Genomic DNA, 17385 nt, shown 5'->3' with positions numbered 1-17385 from the left:
CTCAACCTGTATAATTCGCACAACGACCCAGTTAAGATCCCCATGGACAGGTGAGGAGAGCAAGGCCCAGGGAGGTTAAGTCACTTAACCCAAGCTCACGCAGCTGATGAGCAGTGGGTATGGGAGCCGACCCCCTGATCTGTCTGATGAAAATGCACACTTTTTCCATGCCCCACTAGCTCCCTCCAGGGGCTCCTCCTCGGGGGAGAGGGAGTGGGTTTGGCCATCCTCACTGAGTCCCCAGGTCCTTTAGAGCCTGGGACCTCTGTCAGGGCAGAGAGGGAGGCTTGGGGACCTTGGCTCATCACTGTACCTCCTCACCCTGCTCAGGACCTCTGCACCCCTTTAACTCAGCACTCCTGAGCCCCTCTGGTCTACACAGCTCTGAACACCACTGGACATGACTCTGCTTCTTGGTTTGTCTGCCTGTTTACTCTGTTCCCCACCGGAAGGCCAGCCCCGGGAGGGCGGGGGTTTTTCTCAGGTCTATTCCCATCTATGTCCCCTGCACCTGGCACCCTGTAGGTGCTCACTAAATATTTGGTCAATAAACGAATAGATGAGTGGTTTCTAATCCTGCTCCTTGGGCCCTGAGATTCAGACCCCCCCCCCCCCCCATTCATCCTGTCCTACCACCCTCTGCGTGGACTGCAGTCTGGTTTTTATATTCAGAAGACGTGCTCTGTGCTTAAGATGTGTGATTCCACCGCTTGAAGTGAATGCAGTGGTGATGTGCAGTGTGTGGGGAGGTTCCCACTGAGGCATAAACGTCCTTGGTTGAGCCCCCAGCGCCCTGCTGCCAGCTGGGTGCCGCCCGCTGCAAAGATCCCCTGTAGGGGTGGGCCCCGGGTAGGGGTGGGTCCCGGTTAGGGGTGAGTCCAGGTAGGGGTGGGCCCGGTGGGCTCACAGCGGGCATACGCATGCGCACACCACAAGGGGAAAGACGCGGAAGGACGCGAATAAGCATGCGCGACGTTCACGCGCTGAGGAGACCCACGAGGACTCGCAGCCTCTCTCCCTGCCCGCACCCCCCCCCTTCTCTCCCAAGTCTGGCATTGGTTTGGAACGTGTAATAATAGGCTACAGGGCAAATTAGAACAGGGAGTGAACTCTCCCTGACCACAGAGAACAGGGTAGCGTTTGCGGAAAGAATTGCCACAGAGCAAGCAGCAGAGCAGGCTGTGTGTGTGTGTGTGTGTTTTGCGTGTTTGCACGCGCGCGCACACGTGTGCATGTGTGTGCATATGTGCTCATTGGTGTGTACATTGCTTGATGAGGAAGGAGTAGCAGAGTTAGGATTCTGAGGTTATCTTCATTGCCATTTGCTCCCTGGGGGGCCCCTCAGGGCCTCAGTTTTCTCAACTGTAAAATGGGAGCAGTAGTCCAGCTTTGTGGGCTCTCGCGGGCCATGAATGCCAGGCTGGGTGCTTTGCTGTCGTGTGTGTGTGTGTGTGTGTGTGTGCGCGCGCGCGGAGGGGGTGAGGAGGACAGGTGAACACGCTGTACCATGTCGGTGACGATGACGATTAAAGCGCTCAAGTGCTTATTAGGTGCCCGAGAGACACGTGACCCGACTTATGTCACGGCAGCCCTATGGGACAGATGCTATCATTGCGACCCTCATTTTACAGGTGGGGAAACGGAGGCTCAGAGAAATCAGCCCAGGCTGGTAGTAATAATCCTTAGCTCCCAGACTCTCAGGTTGTACAGCTCACACATGATACTGCAGGTGCCCAGCGCTGTGCCTGGCCGCCTGCCCCTGCCCAGTCAACTGAGGGGTTAGGGTAGCCCAAGCTTTGTAGCCAAGTGTGCAGATTTGAATCCTGGCTCTGTCGTTAACCGGCTGTGTGGCCGCAGGCAAGCCACTTAACCTCTCTGATCCTCCGTTTCCTCATCTGTAAAGTGGGAATGAGAGCCGTACCTCCCTCCAGGGCAGGGTTTCTCAGTCTCAGCACTATTGATATTTCTGGGCCTGGATCCCTCCTTGTGGTGGGGACTCTCCTGTGCATTGTCGTTCGTGATGATTATTCATTGTAACTAAACTCTAATAATGGTCACATGTGCCTTGCCTGAGGCTACCAGTGAGGGGTGAGCGGCTGAGAAGAGATTTGAATCTGGGGCCGGCAGACTTCGGACTCCTTGTCGTGGAGGCCTCAGAAACCTTGGATGCCGTCTGGGTTGGGGTTCCTTAGGAGAGGGGGCGCAGGCATGGTGGGGGGTTGAGAGCTCCCTGAGGTGGGGTGTCCGTCTGGCTCTGCTCCAGTGGGGGAAGGGGTGTGGTAATTGGGAGGGTGTTGACCACGGAGGCATGTGCCCCAATGCCTCCTCTCCCCTGACCCCTGGGTCCCCCATGAGGTGGATCGGGCTGGGCCCTGGGAAATATAATCTTCCCCCTCAGATGCCTGCACCCCAATGGATACCTGTCCCTGCCTCATCATGCCCCCCACTCCTGCAGAACAAAACCATCCGACATCTCCCAAGATCTATAGGAGGAGGTGTGGTCACCCCGGTTTTACAGGTGGAGAAACTGAGGCCCAGGGAGAGGAAGTGACTTGTCCAAGATCACACAGCTGCTAGTTACCAGGGCCAGGACAGGAACCAGGTGTATCTGATTTCAGAACCTGTGCTCCTAACCTTTCCTTCCTCCTTTGATTAGAATCATCGATAGCCCCCAACTTATTCCCAGAGTTGGCACTGGGAATGCCCGACCTCATTTACTTCTTCCTGCAAAACTATGAAACGCTGCTGCCTTTGCACCCATTTTAAAGGGGAGGACACTGAGGCTCCGGGAGCTAAAGTAACTTTCCCAAGGTCACGCTGCATGTCCATAGCAAGTGAGCTTAGAACCCAGTCCTGAATAACCCTAAAGCCCATGCTCTCCCTCCCCACTGGTGCCCAGAAAAGGGCCCATCCCCGGCAGGAGCTCCGACCCTCGGGATGCTCCGCCGTACCCACCCACAAGGGCCTCTTGCCCTCACCTCTCTGGCCCAGGCTTCCCTCCTGGCAGCCAGAAAACAAACAAGGTGGGAACCAGTGTTTATTTGGTCCTCTGCTAATGTGTTGGGCAGGCAGAGGAAGACACAGAAAAGAGAGCTTTTCAGACATCTCCCTGCAGCCCGGGTGGGATGGTGAAAGTTCCAGGAAACTCGCCCTCAGTGCCCAGCCCCGCCCACCGAGCAGTGTGCCGCAGAGGGCAGGGGCCTGCCAGGGCTTTGCGCCTCCCTGTCCTTGCTCCTGGTTAGCGGTCGGGCCCAGAGCTGGAGAGACCTGGGTTCAAGTCCAGCTCTTCTCCCTACAAGCTGCATGACTGCCCCTCTTAAAGCTCCAGTCTCTTGGGGCGCCTGAGTGGCTCAGTCGGTTGAGCGTCCGACTTCGGCTCAGGTCATGATCTCGCGGTTTGTGAGTTCGAGCCCCTCATTGGGCTCCGTGCTGACAGCTCAGAGCCTGGAGCCTGCTTCGGATTCTGTGTCTCTGTCTCTCTCTGCCCCTCCCCCACTCACACTCTGTCTCTGTCTCTCTCACAAAATAAACATTAAAAAAAAAATTAAAAGCAAAACCAAAAACCTCCAGTCTCTCCATCTGAGAAACGGGGGGAACGAATTATACCTTCATCTGTGTGGTATCTTTCTAGGTGTTGGGGATGCAGGAGTGAACAAGGACAGATGCGTTCCCTGCCTCCTGGTGCTCACGGCCCAGGAATGAACTAATCCCACGGACAGATGGTCAGGGAGGGCTTCCCAGAGGAAGGGACAGTTGAGCTGGGAACACAGATGGGTAGGGGATAGGCAGGCCAACAGGGGAGGGGAGGGACCGGCACTCGGCCCTGGGAAGCAGAGTTTTTGCACCGTGGGACGTTAGCTATAGTCTTGGAAACTCAGTTTGCTGTTCTTCAAAATGGGAGTCATAAGGATGGCCCTAGGAGAGACGGAGTAATGCTAGCTCACACAGTGGGTTTGCACCTGTTTGCTGAGCACCTGCAGGGCCCGAAGCATGCATTTAATGGTTACGTTTTAGTGCTTACTGTGTGCCAGGCACTGACCACGGGAATGCATGCTCTCTGCCTGGACGTCCCCATTTTACAGATGAGAAAACCGAGGCCGTGAAATGTCAGCTTGCCCGGTGCCACACAGTTGCGGAGTGTGGAGCCTGGATTTGAACCCTGCTCTGCGGGGCTCTGAAGCTGGTGGGGTTGGTTGGGAGTAAGCCCCAGGCTCCGGGTCTGGGGTCCCAGGATGACTCTGAGGCCCTTCCTCCTCTCTCCACCTAATGCCCGGGGTAGCTGGACCTGAGGCCCGTTTACGTTTCCAGGTCCCTAAAAGAGGCTCCTGTTGTAGCTCTTGCCTGGGGCTGCCAGCCAACCACATCTGGGAGTGGTCACCCCGCACCCCTGTCATTACAACGGTGGCTTTGAAGCAGCTGGCAGCCGTGCTGTTTGCCCACGTGGGAGGGGGCTTCCTGGAGCCCCCACCCCTGGCCAGGCTCCGCCTGACTCCCCTCCCGTTCCCTTACAGGCCGAGCAGCGCAGACGGGTCCCCGGACAGCATGGCGGATCCCAGCGGAGGCCCCCACGCAGGGCCCGGGGAGGTGGCTGAGACCCCCGGGGACGAGAGCGGGACCCCCGGGGCTGAGGCCTTCCCGCTCTCTTCTCTGGCCAACCTGTTTGAAGGGGAGGATGGCTCCCCCTCCCCCTCCCCGGCTGACACCAGCCGCCCCGCTGGGCCAGGTGATGGGCGACCAAATCTGCGCATGAAGTTCCAGGGTGCCTTCCGCAAGGGGGTGCCCAACCCCATTGACCTGCTGGAGTCCACCCTGTATGAGTCCTCGGTGGTGCCTGGACCCAAGAAGGCACCCATGGACTCGCTCTTTGACTATGGCACCTATCGTCATCACCCCAGTGACAACAGGCGGTGGAGGAAGAAGGTCATCGAGTGAGTATTGCTGGCTGCCTGGCCAATGGTCTCCTCTGTGTTGAATCCGTCCGCCCGTCCATCCATCCACCTACCTGTTCGCCCACCTGTCCACTTTTCCATACACTTGTCTGTTCACCCGTCTGTCCATCCATCCGTCATCTCCTCGTTCATTCATCCAGCTACCTGTCTGTCCACCTGCTCGTCCACTTGTCCACCCGTCCATCATCCACTCATCAGATATCTCCCTCCCCATCTGTCATCTGTCTATCCGGCTGTCCCCCCGTGAAAACCCCTAAGAACCCCTCTCAGGCTTCTGTGTGTGTCTGGAGGACAGTCTTGAAGTCTGGAGATGGCCTGTTGCCTGGTCCTTGTCTGTCCTCCTTGCTGATCACAGACTCATTTATGCCCTTGGATGAAGCCCTTGCTTGGTCAGGAGCTGTCTCCTTTCTTTGTTCACTGAGTCACCGATTCGTTTAGTGGATGTTTCTCAAGCACCCACCACGTGCCTGGCAGGGGGGTCGGCCCCGTGGCTCCAGGGGTGAGCCAGACCAGGTACCGCTCCTACAGAGTTCAGACGCTGAGTAGCCTCCACTGCTACCTTCATTGTGGAAGGTGAGGCAGGCGATAAGCAAGCAAATGGGCACGTGAACACACAGTTCGAGTTGGGGGAGGTGCTGAGGCAGAGAGGGGAGCTGATTCGGGCAAGGTATTCCAGGAGGGCTTCTTGGAAGAGTTAACGTTTAAGCTCAAAGCTAAGGGATGAGAAGGGGCAGCCACACGGGGTGAGGGTGGTGTTCCAGCGGACGGAAGTGCATGTACCAGGGCCCGAGGCTGAAGAGGCTGGGTGTGCCCAAAGACCGAGATCTCACAGCCGTCCGCACGCTGCTGGACAATCGGTTCCACCTGTGCTCAGAGGACAGCAAAGCGCCCCGGTGTCCCCATCTCTTCCAGGTCCGGCTGGAAGCTTGGTGGGCTCCGTGCCTCCCTTTCCCTTCCCAACCCCCTCCTTCGGGCCTCACCCCGCCCCTACCCCAGACAGTCAGGGCTAGTGGCTTTGGAGGGGCCTTGCAGGAACTGGGGGTGTGGCTGAAGTCTCCGGAGACCCAAGCACCACCTAGTGCGGTGTGGGTGTGAGGGTGTCCTTCCCGTTTCGTTTTTTGGTTCCAAGTTCACAGGTCGGGAGCGGATGAAATGGGGGCTTCCCAGGTGCTCTCAGGATTATAGTGGTCTGTGCCCTCATCCTCAGGGGGGGCAGCCCTGCCCTGGCACCCTGCCGCTGGAGCCCAGCCTCAAGGTGGGGGGTGGCCTGGGGCCCAGGCAGAGGAAGGAAGGAGAGCAGCTGTCCCCGTCGCCTGGCCTGCCAGCGGCTCTCCCTGCCCCTCAGCCCCTCCTGCTGCCCCACAGCCTGACCTCAGTCTCCCCTCCTGCCCGCCCGCCTCTATCACTGCTCCCCCTCGGCTCCCCTCCTCTCTCCTCGGCTCCCTACACTGTCTCCGTTTCTGTCTTCCTCCGTTCATTTAACAGATTCTTAGTGCGCCCCATATGCACCAGGCACTGGGTGGGTGGAGACGTGGCTGAGAGCATTCTTGCCCTTCGTGGAGCCCCCTGGGCTCACGCTGCTCCCAGTTCTTTGTCTGTTAAAACCTAGCACACAGTAGGTGCCCAGTTAGTGTTTGTCGAATGACCAAAGGACTATCCATTTTTTCCCTTACTCTGTCTCTCTGCTTCCCCACTCCCAGCCCCCTGTGGGTCGCGTCCTGTCTCTACCTGCCCCTGCAGCTCAGTGTTTCAAACACACATGCAGGCTGCGGACACACAGTGGGCGCTAAATAACAAAGCAATGTCCGCTAACATGTATTGAGTGTTCACTGTGTGGTGGGCCTTGAACCAGGCACCTATGTGCTCATTTTTCTCAAAAGTCTGTTGAATGAATAAATTAATGAGCGAGTGGTTGAATAAATGAATGAGTTGCTTTATCTTTTAGTCTGGTGTTCCTCCTTTATTTTCTCACTCTCTGTGTCTCTTTCGGTCTCTGGCTTAGTATGTACTCACTAACTGACGAATGGAAGAGTGGATGAATGGATGGGTGGGTGGGTGGATGGATGGGTAGGCTTGTTTCTTTTGTCTGTTTCCACCTAACACACGGTAGGCACTAGGTAGACTTTGTTGGGATAAAACATTCTTTTGTTTCTCCAGCCATCCCTCCCCTCGGTCTGGTTCCACTCTAGTGCTCTAGCTGCCCCCTTCCACCCCCCACCACCCCTGGGCCCCTCAGGCCAGAGACAGCGGGGTGGGTGGGGGATGAGCCCTCCCATCACCCTGCCTTCCCCCACCTCCAGGAAGCAGCCGCAGAGCCCCAAAGCTCCTGCACCCCAGCCGCCCCCCATCCTTAAAGTCTTCAACCGGCCTATCCTCTTTGACATCGTGTCCCGGGGCTCTACTACTGACCTGGATGGGCTGCTTCCCTTCTTGCTGACCCACAAGAAGCGCCTGACTGACGAGGAGTTCCGGGGTGAGCCACCTGGGTGGGGGTAATGGGCGGGCCACCGGGGGCTGGGGAGGCCTGGCATTGGGGGCCACCTTTCCTCTTAGCGTCTTCCCCACTGGCCAGGAAGAGCACTGGATAGGGAGTCTGACCCTTGTGTCCTTCGCCATATTACTCACATATTACTACCCCTCGTAAGGTAGCTTTGGCTACCCTCGTTCATTCTTTCAGCCTTCAATTATGGAAAGGTCAGTGTCGGAGGTAAGCAGAGTCCACTCACCTGGGTTCGAATCCCACCTCCACCGCTTACAGATATATGGCTTCCCTGAGCTGAAATGTCCTCGTCCGTAAACTAGGGAATACTAGCATAGTCCTGGCAGAACGAATATTCCTGCTTCTGCTCCCGGGCTCTGCCCTACCCCCACCCAGCTTCGGACTCCCCTCCCTAGGCTGAGGCCGCAGTCACCACTGCCCTGGACTTCTCCCAGCCCAGAGGGCTCACCCTTCAGCCTCGTCACCTCGGGGCCTCAGCTCCCTCTGCCGCCCCAGGCCTCCCCTGCAAATTGGCAAAGTTTGCCTGTGAGCCCCTGGGCCCGCGTCAGCCACCTGCTACGTGCCAGGTACCAGGTTGAGGAGCCGTAATTCACTGGCCAAGCGACCCCACAAATCAACGTAAAATGTTAAGAATGGTGGCACCTGCCACAAGGGAGGTCCAGTCTCAAGAAGGCCGGCGGCAGTCTGTGGCTCGGGGCTGACGAAGCTTCGGGGAGGTGAGGGGCCCCATTTTTTGAGGCTTCGAGTATTTCAGGTAAATGAAGTGCCCAAACGGGGTGACCTGGGCAGCGGTACATTTTTCACGTATGCCTTTATCGGCCAGATTCTTTGAACACCAGAATGATACTGTGCAGTATCGTCATGGCGGTCAGAGGAGAATGACTGGATTTATAAAAAAATATTCCTTCGTGGTGCCCAGCCAGACCATGTGGCTCGTTTGTGGCACGAGCTTAGGGTTGCCGCAGCTTGGGGCAGCCGGTCCGACCTGCCCCCGGAGGGTGTCAGTGACTACGTGAATAATCTCATTTGGAGGTAACCCCACATTTAAGCCCCGACCAAACGGCCCCTCCAAGCCCCTCCCCAAGTTCATTAGGCACAAGAGGGAAACCTCGGGGTAGAGCAAACCCGAGTCATCAGTGAGACAGTGAGCTCCAGGCTGGGCTTGCAAGGCTCCAGCTTCTCCTGAGTTCAGGACCGAGTCAGGGGCTTTTCGCCCGGGCGAGGGACCCCCGGGAAAGCGTATCTGTGTGCATGAGCCGGGGTGGGGGTGGGGTCCCCTGAATCTGCAGAGAATAGTGCATGTGTAGAGGGGCATTAACCAGGAGGCCCGTGACGCAAATTAAGCCATCTGTAGGGCTGCTCGCTTGCTCTGGCCCCTTCTAAGGCCCTGGAGCTAATTCTGATTTCATAATTGCATGTTTCTTTTCATAAACAGTACCCCCAAATTCTGTAAGTCTGAGCCCCGCAAAGCCTGGATCCACCGCCGCATGATTTTCTAGTCAGAGGCTCATGAGCTGATCTGATTCTCAGGGGAGTCCATGGCCACCACCCCTCAAAGTTTGACAACCCTCCAATGTGATATATTTACTTAGTCCCCCTTCCCCTGGTGGCTCCCAGGGCAGAGCCACTTCGCCACCTGGTGGTGGAGTCCTGGAACTGCGTGTCCCTTGGCGTTTCTGGGAAGCTCTTGCTGTGGGCATCTCATCCCAGGACCCAGGCTGGCAGCCCCCCAACCCCGCTATAGCCTGGGCCTGGGGGTGCGGAAACCCAAATCCAAGGTCTGATTCCATGCTCTGCACAAGCCCCTTTCGGTGATCTGTGGTTTGGAATTACATGCGGTGATCAGCTCATCCGATGCTGTGCTGGGCACGGGGCGAACAGTGGTGAATGAAGCGGACACAACACTGTCCAGGTTGCTCACAGTTTCCTGGGTGAGATCAACATGGATCAAGCAATCACAGGAATAAAAACAGTTGTAGTCTGTAATGTGTGCCAACGAGCGGCTATGTTGGAGGATCTGACCTAGTCAAGAAAATCTGGGAGAGCTTCCCGGAAGAGGTGATAGGCTGAATCTGAACGAGTTGCAGTGAACCAGATAAAAAGAGAAGGAAAGACCATCCCCAAGAGGGGATGAAGGGACAGCCTGTGCAAAGGCCCTGTGGCTCACTGTGGTCAACGTTGTACTCTGAGGTGACCACTCCAGCTGCTGTGTGGATTGAAGGAAAGCTTGAGAGCCTGGTGGAAGCCAGGTGGAAAGTCTTGGGCCAGGGGGGTGGCAGTGGACACAGGGAGTGGGAGAGGGATTGAATAGGAAATGCTGGCGGTGGCTGTAGGAGGCAAGGACAAGGGTGTCACAAAGGTTTTTGGCTGGATGGGGACACCATCCTCTGCAGAGGGGACACATGCAGGCTGGGGGGTGGGTTTGGGGAGGGAAAGATGCTGAGGTCAGCATTCAAGCCCCACCCCGCACTTACACAGATGGAGAACTGGAGTCTGCTTTTCATTCATGAAAACAGCTCCCTGGTGACTCTGGGCACCAGGGGTTCAGCAGGAAGCAGCTGGGGACGAGGCTTGTCCAGGAGACCTCAGTCCTGAGGGCACTGGGACCGAATTCAGGTCTCTGTGAGTCCTGCACGTTCTCCCCACTGACTCCTGACATCTAGAGAGAAATTCCCAAAGCACCTCCCTCGGAGTTGGAGTAACAGGTACAACAGCACCATGTCTTGAGGACTTTTATCTGCCTGGTGCCGGGCTCATCAGCAAACATGCATTAGCTCTTCGATTTCCTCCGTGGCCTCAGTTTAGCTGGAAAGGAAAGAGAAGCAGACGAAAGGTCATGCGGAAACTGGGAGGGAAGCCGGGATTTGAACCCCAAGGTGCTTGGCTCCAGAGGAGGCAGCTCAGCTCACCCATTCCTGATCCCGTCCCTGCTGCAACCATTCCTGAGACCCCAGCACGATTATGCCCCGTGCCGGGTTCCCAGGGGGAGTTCTCTTTCCATTGACTCGTTCTTTCAAGGTGTAGGTCAAGTTGTGTAACCACAGAAGTTAACACAAGGGAAAGAAAATTGCAAAGGGACATTAGCGAGTGTCCGTGGGCAGTGTGGGGAGCCGTTGGGGACCACATGGAGACCGGCTTCGTGAGAGAGGTTTGACAACGAGATGAGACCTTGCTCAAGGCAGGCAGGCCTTCAGTGTTACCGGTGCTGGGTCAAAACCCTCTCCCGCCCCTCCTGGGTAATTTCATATCCACTCTGGGGGGCAGTCTGCACGTCGGGGACTGCTGCACCCCTTCTGCTCCCTTCTAGGGACACTGGTGTAAATGCTTCCCGGGAAGAGGATCCTGTGTTCCAATAGGTGGCAAACGTTGCCTGCTGCATCTGGCTTTTAGAGCTTCCCAGTCCCAGTGGCATATCAAAGGCTCTGACAAGTCCTGCAATAAATAAATATGGTTGGCTTTGTTTAACCCAGCCTTCCTCACCACTTATTTGATTTTTAAGATTCCCTCCCAATTATGATTTGGAAAATCCCAATCTCTGTAGGCTGCAGCTTCCCTCATTTGGAAAAACTGCCCCTCTGAGTTTACTGGACCCCCTCGGGACCACGGGCACAGATAGGGAGAGGCTCAGAGGGGAGGTGCGGCAGGGCCAGGACCTCTGGCTCCCTGCCTGGTGCCCTGTCCCCTGCAGCCCAGGAGCTCCGTACCACAGACTGATGGCCCTTCCTCCTGCATGTCTCTCCCCCCAGAGCCGTCCACAGGGAAGACCTGTCTGCCCAAGGCCCTGCTGAATCTGAGCAGTGGCCGTAATGACACCATCCCTGTGCTCCTGGACATCGCCGAGCGGACAGGCAACATGCGGGAGTTCATCAACTCACCTTTCCGGGACATCTACTACCGAGGTGGGGCCCCGGGTGGGGCAGGGGTGACGCAGGGTGACGGTGGGGCACCGTCCTTGCTTGTCTGATTCCCAGTGCACCCCAAGAGCTCCCATCTGTGCCCCAGGTGCCGGCATTGCGTCCAGGAACCGGCCACTGAATGAACAAAGGAACGATAACTACCCCTTCCAGTCTTGATATTCTGAGCTTCAGAATCCCAGATTCTGAACCCAAGACTCTGAGACGCAGGGAGCCTAGTGATCCGTGAACTTGGAGTTTGGGATCCCGAGATGCTACGGTTCCGGACACCCTAAGGCTCGATGATAATAGTTGTACAGGCCCACACTGCTAAGAGGCAAAGGTGTCAGGGTCTAAACTTTGAGGTTCTATGACTCAGACTTGACCTTTCAGATTTCTGGATATGAAGTTTCAAAGTCTGTGAACTTTCTATCCGAGTCCCAAACTCTGTGAGACCACAGTGTCTTTGCTTCCTCCTGGATTAAGGCCTCCTGTGAGTCTGACCAAAGTCCCCACACTTGGGATCCTACATGTGGGATCTCCTTTGAGTCTAAAATTCTGCATGCATAGTGCAGCACGTCACGGCTTCGTGCGTCAGAGATCCCACATCCGGGCAGTGTCTGGAGGTCCGTTTGCCGCCCTTGGGTGGAGACGGTCAAGGCCTGGGCCTGCAGCCCCTCACCTGATTTCCACATTCTGCACCCCACCGCGCTGCAGCCTGGTCCAGTCTCTGCCTGCGGTGACAGTCCCTACCCCCCTCCCCAGGCCAGACTGCCCTGCACATCGCCATCGAGCGCCGCTGCAAACACTACGTGGAGCTCCTGGTGGCCCAAGGAGCTGACGTCCATGCCCAGGCCCGGGGGCGCTTCTTCCAGCCCAAGGACGAGGGAGGCTATTTCTACTTTGGTGAGGAGGGGGCTGGGGTGCCTGGTGGTGTCCACAGCCCTGACCCCTCCCCAGACACTTAGAGCCCCTGCTGGCCGAGGGCTCTGGCCCCATGTCGGTGTTGGTCGCCTCACCTCCCTGAGCCTCAGCTTCCCCGTCTGTGCAGTGGGGACCATGAAAGCCTCTGGGGCTGGGACAGGTTGTCAGTATGTCCTTGAGACCCACCAGTGGCCCGATCGCAGGGCCCAAACCCCATCACCACCACGTCCCGGCTGAACCAAGGAAAGAGTCTCAATTTCACCCTGCTTATATATATTTTTAAATTTATTTATTTGTGGGGTGCCTGGGTGGCTCAGTCGGTTAAGCGACTGACTTCAGCTCAGGTCATGATCTCACAGTCCATGAGTTCGAGCCCCGTGTCGGGCTCTGGGCTGATAGCTCAGAGCCTGGAGCCTGCTTCCGATTCTGTGTCTCCCTCTCTCTCTGACCCTCCCTCGTTCATGCTCTGTCTCTCTCTGTCTCAAAAATAAATAAACATTAAAAAAATATTAAAAAAATTTTTTTATTTATTTGTTTTGAGAGAGAGAGTGAGCACGAGCAGGGTAGGGACAGACAGGGGGAGGAGAGAGAGAGAGAGAGAGAGAGAGAGAGAAAGAATCCCAAGCAGGCTCTGCACGGTCATTGCAGAGCCCGAGCGGGGCTCAAACCCACGAACCCCGTGAGATCACAACCTGAGCTGAAATCAAGAGTCAGATGCTTAACCGGCTGAGCCACCCAGGCGCCCCTGAATTTCACCCCTGCTTAAAGGCACATGTTATTTGAAGTTCAGGGACAAAGTCCCTCAGAGAATCCCTCGCAGTGTCCAAATCGCAAGCCCACAGCCCGTCTCCCACAGAAATGTGCAACCGCCTCGGCGTGACTTGGACACGGACTGTTGGCACTGTGTCCCGTGTCCCCGGGGCGCGCGTGTTCCCCGAGCATCCACAGGCGGAGCCCTGCCCTGGGGCCCCCCTCACTGACCTCTCCCTGCCTCCTCCCGGGCCTGTAGGCGAGCTGCCCCTGTCGCTGGCCGCCTGCACCAACCAGCCCCACATCGTCAACTACCTGACAGAGAACCCGCACAAGAAGGCGGACATGCGGCGGCAGGACTCCCGCGGCAACACGGTGCTGCACGCGCTGGTGGCCATCGCCGACAACACCCGTGAGAACACCAAGTTCGTCACCAAGATGTACGACTTGCTGCTGCTCAAGTGTGCCCGCCTCTTCCCCGACAGCAATCTGGAGGCCGTGCTCAACAACGATGGGCTCTCGCCCCTCATGATGGCCGCCAAGACCGGCAAGATTGGGGTGAGTGGGGGGTGAGGGGGTGGGGCATAGCAGCCCCTCCCCCGCTCCTCTACACACACACACACACACACACACACACACACACACACACACACTGGAGGGGGCTGCGCTGACGTTCATTATTATTAATATGCACACCCACTTGCTATCATGCCAACCCCATTGTGCACATGTCCTGGCTCAAGAACCTGCTGTGGCTCCCTATTGTCCAGCCAAACTGCTCGACTTCATCCCAGAGCCTCAGTCCTCATCCCGTGCCACTGGGAGCATCACACCCCACTCCCACCAGCCAGGACAAGGCACTCATAGAAATCTAAGCCGCAGGGCCCCACGCCTGTGAACTCCCCTATAATCCGCTGTCAGGGTCCTAGCTCAGCCCCCAACCCGAGGGCCCTGCACAGGTTCTTTCCCCCTCTGGCCTCACAGCACAGGGCCCAGAGGGGATTTCTCATCCTGGGCACGACTGACATTTGAGACTAGATTGTTCTGGGGTGTGCGCACTGTCTTGTGCAGTGAAGGATGTTTAGCCGCGTTCCTGACCTCGAACCCCAGATACCAGTGGCACTCCCCACCGCTGGGACAACCCTCGAAGTCTCCACGCATTGCCAAATCGTCCCCTGGGGGGGGCACCACTGCCCTGATTGAGAACCAAAATCGGGGCGCTCTGGAGTCTGGAGCACCTGGGTCCAAAGCCTGGCTCGGCCACTTCCCAGCGTGTGACTGCAGGCATCTCCCCTCCCCTTTCTGTGCTCAGTGTCCTCGTCTGTAAAATGGGGATGAAAATAGTGCCCGTTGGGATCACATGACAACTAGATAAGGTGATCCATTTAAAGCTTTTTAATAAAGAGCCTGGCGTGGGTGGTAAGTGCTCAGTAAATGGCAGGGATTATGATTGTCCTATTAAAATCATAGCAAAAGTTATTAAAATTCCAATTTATAAAAGAGTCTTGAGGTGGTGGAAAAGGCCTGAGTTTAAGGTTTTTTGTGTATGTGTGTGTGTGTTTTTAAGTTTATTTATTTTGAGAGGGAGAGCATGAGCAGGGAGGGGCAGAGAGAGAGAGAATCCCAAGCAAGCCCCTCACTGTCAGCTCAGAGCCTGATGCCGGGCTCGATCTCATGAACCATGAGATCATGATCTGAGCTAAGACCAAGGGTTGGACGCTTAACCCACTGAGCCACCCAGATGCCCCATTATTATTATTATTTTTTAAGATTTTCTGTTTAAAAGGCCTAAGTTTAAATTCTGGCTTTGCCCTATTAATCTGTGTGGCCTTGGGCAATTTCCACCCCCTCTCTGTTCCTCAATATCCTGTGTGTAGGCTACATACAGTAGTAGCAGTGGCATCAGGAGGGACTGGATATAACAATTATTTCTAGATTTAACATGTTAATAAAGCTGGCTAATTGTTGTTTTAATTACATAAAAAAGATACTCGTTACAATTCAGATTTTCAAAAACATTTTTTAAAGTTTATTTATTTATTTATTTATTTATTTATTTATTTATTTAGAGAGCACAAGCAGGGGAGGGGCGGCGGGGGGCAGCGGGGGTAGGGGGGAGAGAATCCCAAGCAGGCTCTGCGCTGTCAGCACAGAGCCCCATGTGAGGCTCAAACCCACGATCGACTGTGGGATCATGACCTGAGCCGAAATCAAGAGTCGGACGCTTAACCGACTGAGCCACCCAGGCGTCCCTACAATTCAGATTTTTATGGCTGGCCTGGTTCGGTCTGGCTTCAGCTGACTGATTGTGCGGCTTCAGGGAACACCCTTCTTTGCTCTGAGCCTCTGTTTGCTCATCTGAAGACTAAGATGGTAAGAGGAAGAACAAGATGATGTGAGCACAGGGTCCGGCGCCCAGGACATGCTAAGTAAATATTTCCTCCCTACTACGTGCTGCTCTCTGGGGAGGCACCATGTGATGGGCTGTGCGGGGCCCCCGGGGTCCCTCTGATGCGAGAAGCTGAGCATTGGTGTCCCTCCCTGGGGCCCCCTGACCCTCCCGCCCCCACCCCGTGCAGGTCTTTCAGCACATCATTCGCCGGGAGGTGACAGACGAGGATACGAGGCACCTGTCCCGCAAGTTCAAGGACTGGGCCTACGGGCCGGTGTATTCCTCGCTGTATGACCTCTCCTCCCTGGACACGTGTGGGGAAGAGGCCTCTGTGCTGGAGATCCTGGTGTATAACAGCAAGATCGAGGTGAGCACCAAGGCAGGGGACAGAGCCTAGGGAAGGAAGGGTGTGGCTGGGATCAGGGAAGGGACCCCGGGGCTGGGAGGGGCTCTGTAACTTACACGCTGTGTGGCTCCGGAGAAGTGACCCAACCTCTCTGAGTCCCAGCTTCCTCTTTTGTAAAATGGGGATAAGGATAGTTCACATCCCTTGGAGTTGTTGGGAGAACCAAATGAGTTCATTTGAGAACAGTCTGGCACAGAATACACATTATATGTCAGCTATTATCATCAGTAGTCGTTAGATGAAGTTATGAAAGCTCTTTTTTTCACTTAGCAGTATTTTGCGAACATCGTTTTGCACCATTAAATATTCTTCTGCAGTATCATTGCTGCGAGTAAATGTACCACATTCTAATGAACCATTCTTCTGTTCTTGGTCATCTGGGTTTGTTTCTGCCTTTAACTCTCAGGAATAACACTGCAATAGCACCTCTGTGGTTATGCTGTTGCCCAGATCCATGGTTATGAAGAAAGTCAAGTCACTGAAGGGACAGGACACTGATCAAATGCTGGGGACTAGGTGCGGACGGTCTCCCTTTCCTCCCCGGCTCTGTGAGCTGGGACACATGCCTTCCCTTGCTGGAGCTCACTTCCCTCATCTTTGGAAGTAGTGACTAACTTGACTTAGTGACTAGCTTGATTTCGAATAGGGGTGGTGGGAGGTTTAGCATCTCTGGTACAAGCTTTGATCGATTGGCAGTGTCTGCCTGGGAAACAACAGTATAGAGAACTATTGTGCAGGGCTCAATTATTGATGTCTTCCTAGGGCTCAGCATCGGGGTGAGTCAATTGTCTGTCATCCTGGGGCTAAATTTCCCATTCCTGCTTCCTGACTCAGAACTTCTGAGGTTGAAGCCCGAGGATTTATATTTTTGATGAGCTACATAGGTGATTTTGCTACCGGCAAAATCCATAGGTTGGAGCTGGGGGACCATGAGAATAGCTTTCCGGCTCTGGGTTCTCTGAGCCTAGAATAGGCTACAAAGGTAAGTTGGGGCAGCATTGGGCGGAGCCTCGAATACTGAGCCCAGTAGTCTGGTGTTGATTCTGAATCCCCATCCAGTTCCCCATGGATCCTCGAGTGTCGCTCAAGAGCGGGTCAGGAGGAGGCAGAGGGTGGGGGAAGGCGTGCCAGAGTCAGCCAGCTTAGATCCCACGGGTCGGGAAGGGTGGCCCCTGATCACCCTGTCTCCCACAGAACCGCCACGAGATGCTGGCCGTGGAGCCCATCAATGAACTGCTGAGGGACAAGTGGCGCAAGTTCGGGGCTGTCTCCTTCTACATCAACGTGGTCTCCTATCTGTGCGCCATGGTCATCTTCACCCTCACTGCCTACTACCAGCCACTGGAGGGCACTGTGAGTGGCTGCGAGCCGGGCAGGAGCTGGGGCACAGCTGGGGCCTCCCCCCACCCTCGGGCGGGGTCCCCTGTGGGAGAGACAGGAGAGAGCTGAGGAACAGGATGGGGGGGTGCCCCCCTCCCCCGCACTCAGAGGGAAGAGAGTGAGGGAGGAGGGTCCACAGGATCCAGGTGTGGGGGGGGGGGGCGTTGGGGCGCGTCTGGATCAAGGGCCAG

The 17385-nt window shown here is 55.9% G+C and overlaps 1 protein-coding gene across 3 annotated transcripts in view; it reads left to right on the top strand.

Moving 5' to 3' along the window:
- TRPV4 (transient receptor potential cation channel subfamily V member 4) overlaps window positions 1-17385 on the top strand; it is a 40024-nt gene that overhangs the window by 9812 nt on the left and 12827 nt on the right. For all 3 annotated transcript variants that reach the window (XM_053206762.1, XM_053206761.1, XM_027044066.2), the window contains exons 2-8: window positions 4512-4928; window positions 7250-7422; window positions 11196-11348; window positions 12108-12248; window positions 13276-13574; window positions 15596-15775; window positions 17009-17167. In XM_053206762.1, coding sequence (XP_053062737.1) covers window positions 4543-4928; window positions 7250-7422; window positions 11196-11348; window positions 12108-12248; window positions 13276-13574; window positions 15596-15775; window positions 17009-17167 — 1491 coding nt within the window. In that variant the 5' untranslated portion in view covers window positions 4512-4542. The remainder of the gene's footprint in view (window positions 1-4511; window positions 4929-7249; window positions 7423-11195; window positions 11349-12107; window positions 12249-13275; window positions 13575-15595; window positions 15776-17008; window positions 17168-17385) is intronic.

Source organism: Acinonyx jubatus, chromosome D3, assembly GCF_027475565.1.
Source record: "Acinonyx jubatus isolate Ajub_Pintada_27869175 chromosome D3, VMU_Ajub_asm_v1.0, whole genome shotgun sequence".
Classification (NCBI taxonomy): domain Eukaryota; kingdom Metazoa; phylum Chordata; class Mammalia; order Carnivora; family Felidae; genus Acinonyx; species Acinonyx jubatus.
This window is presented reverse-complemented; position numbering and strand designations above follow the sequence as displayed.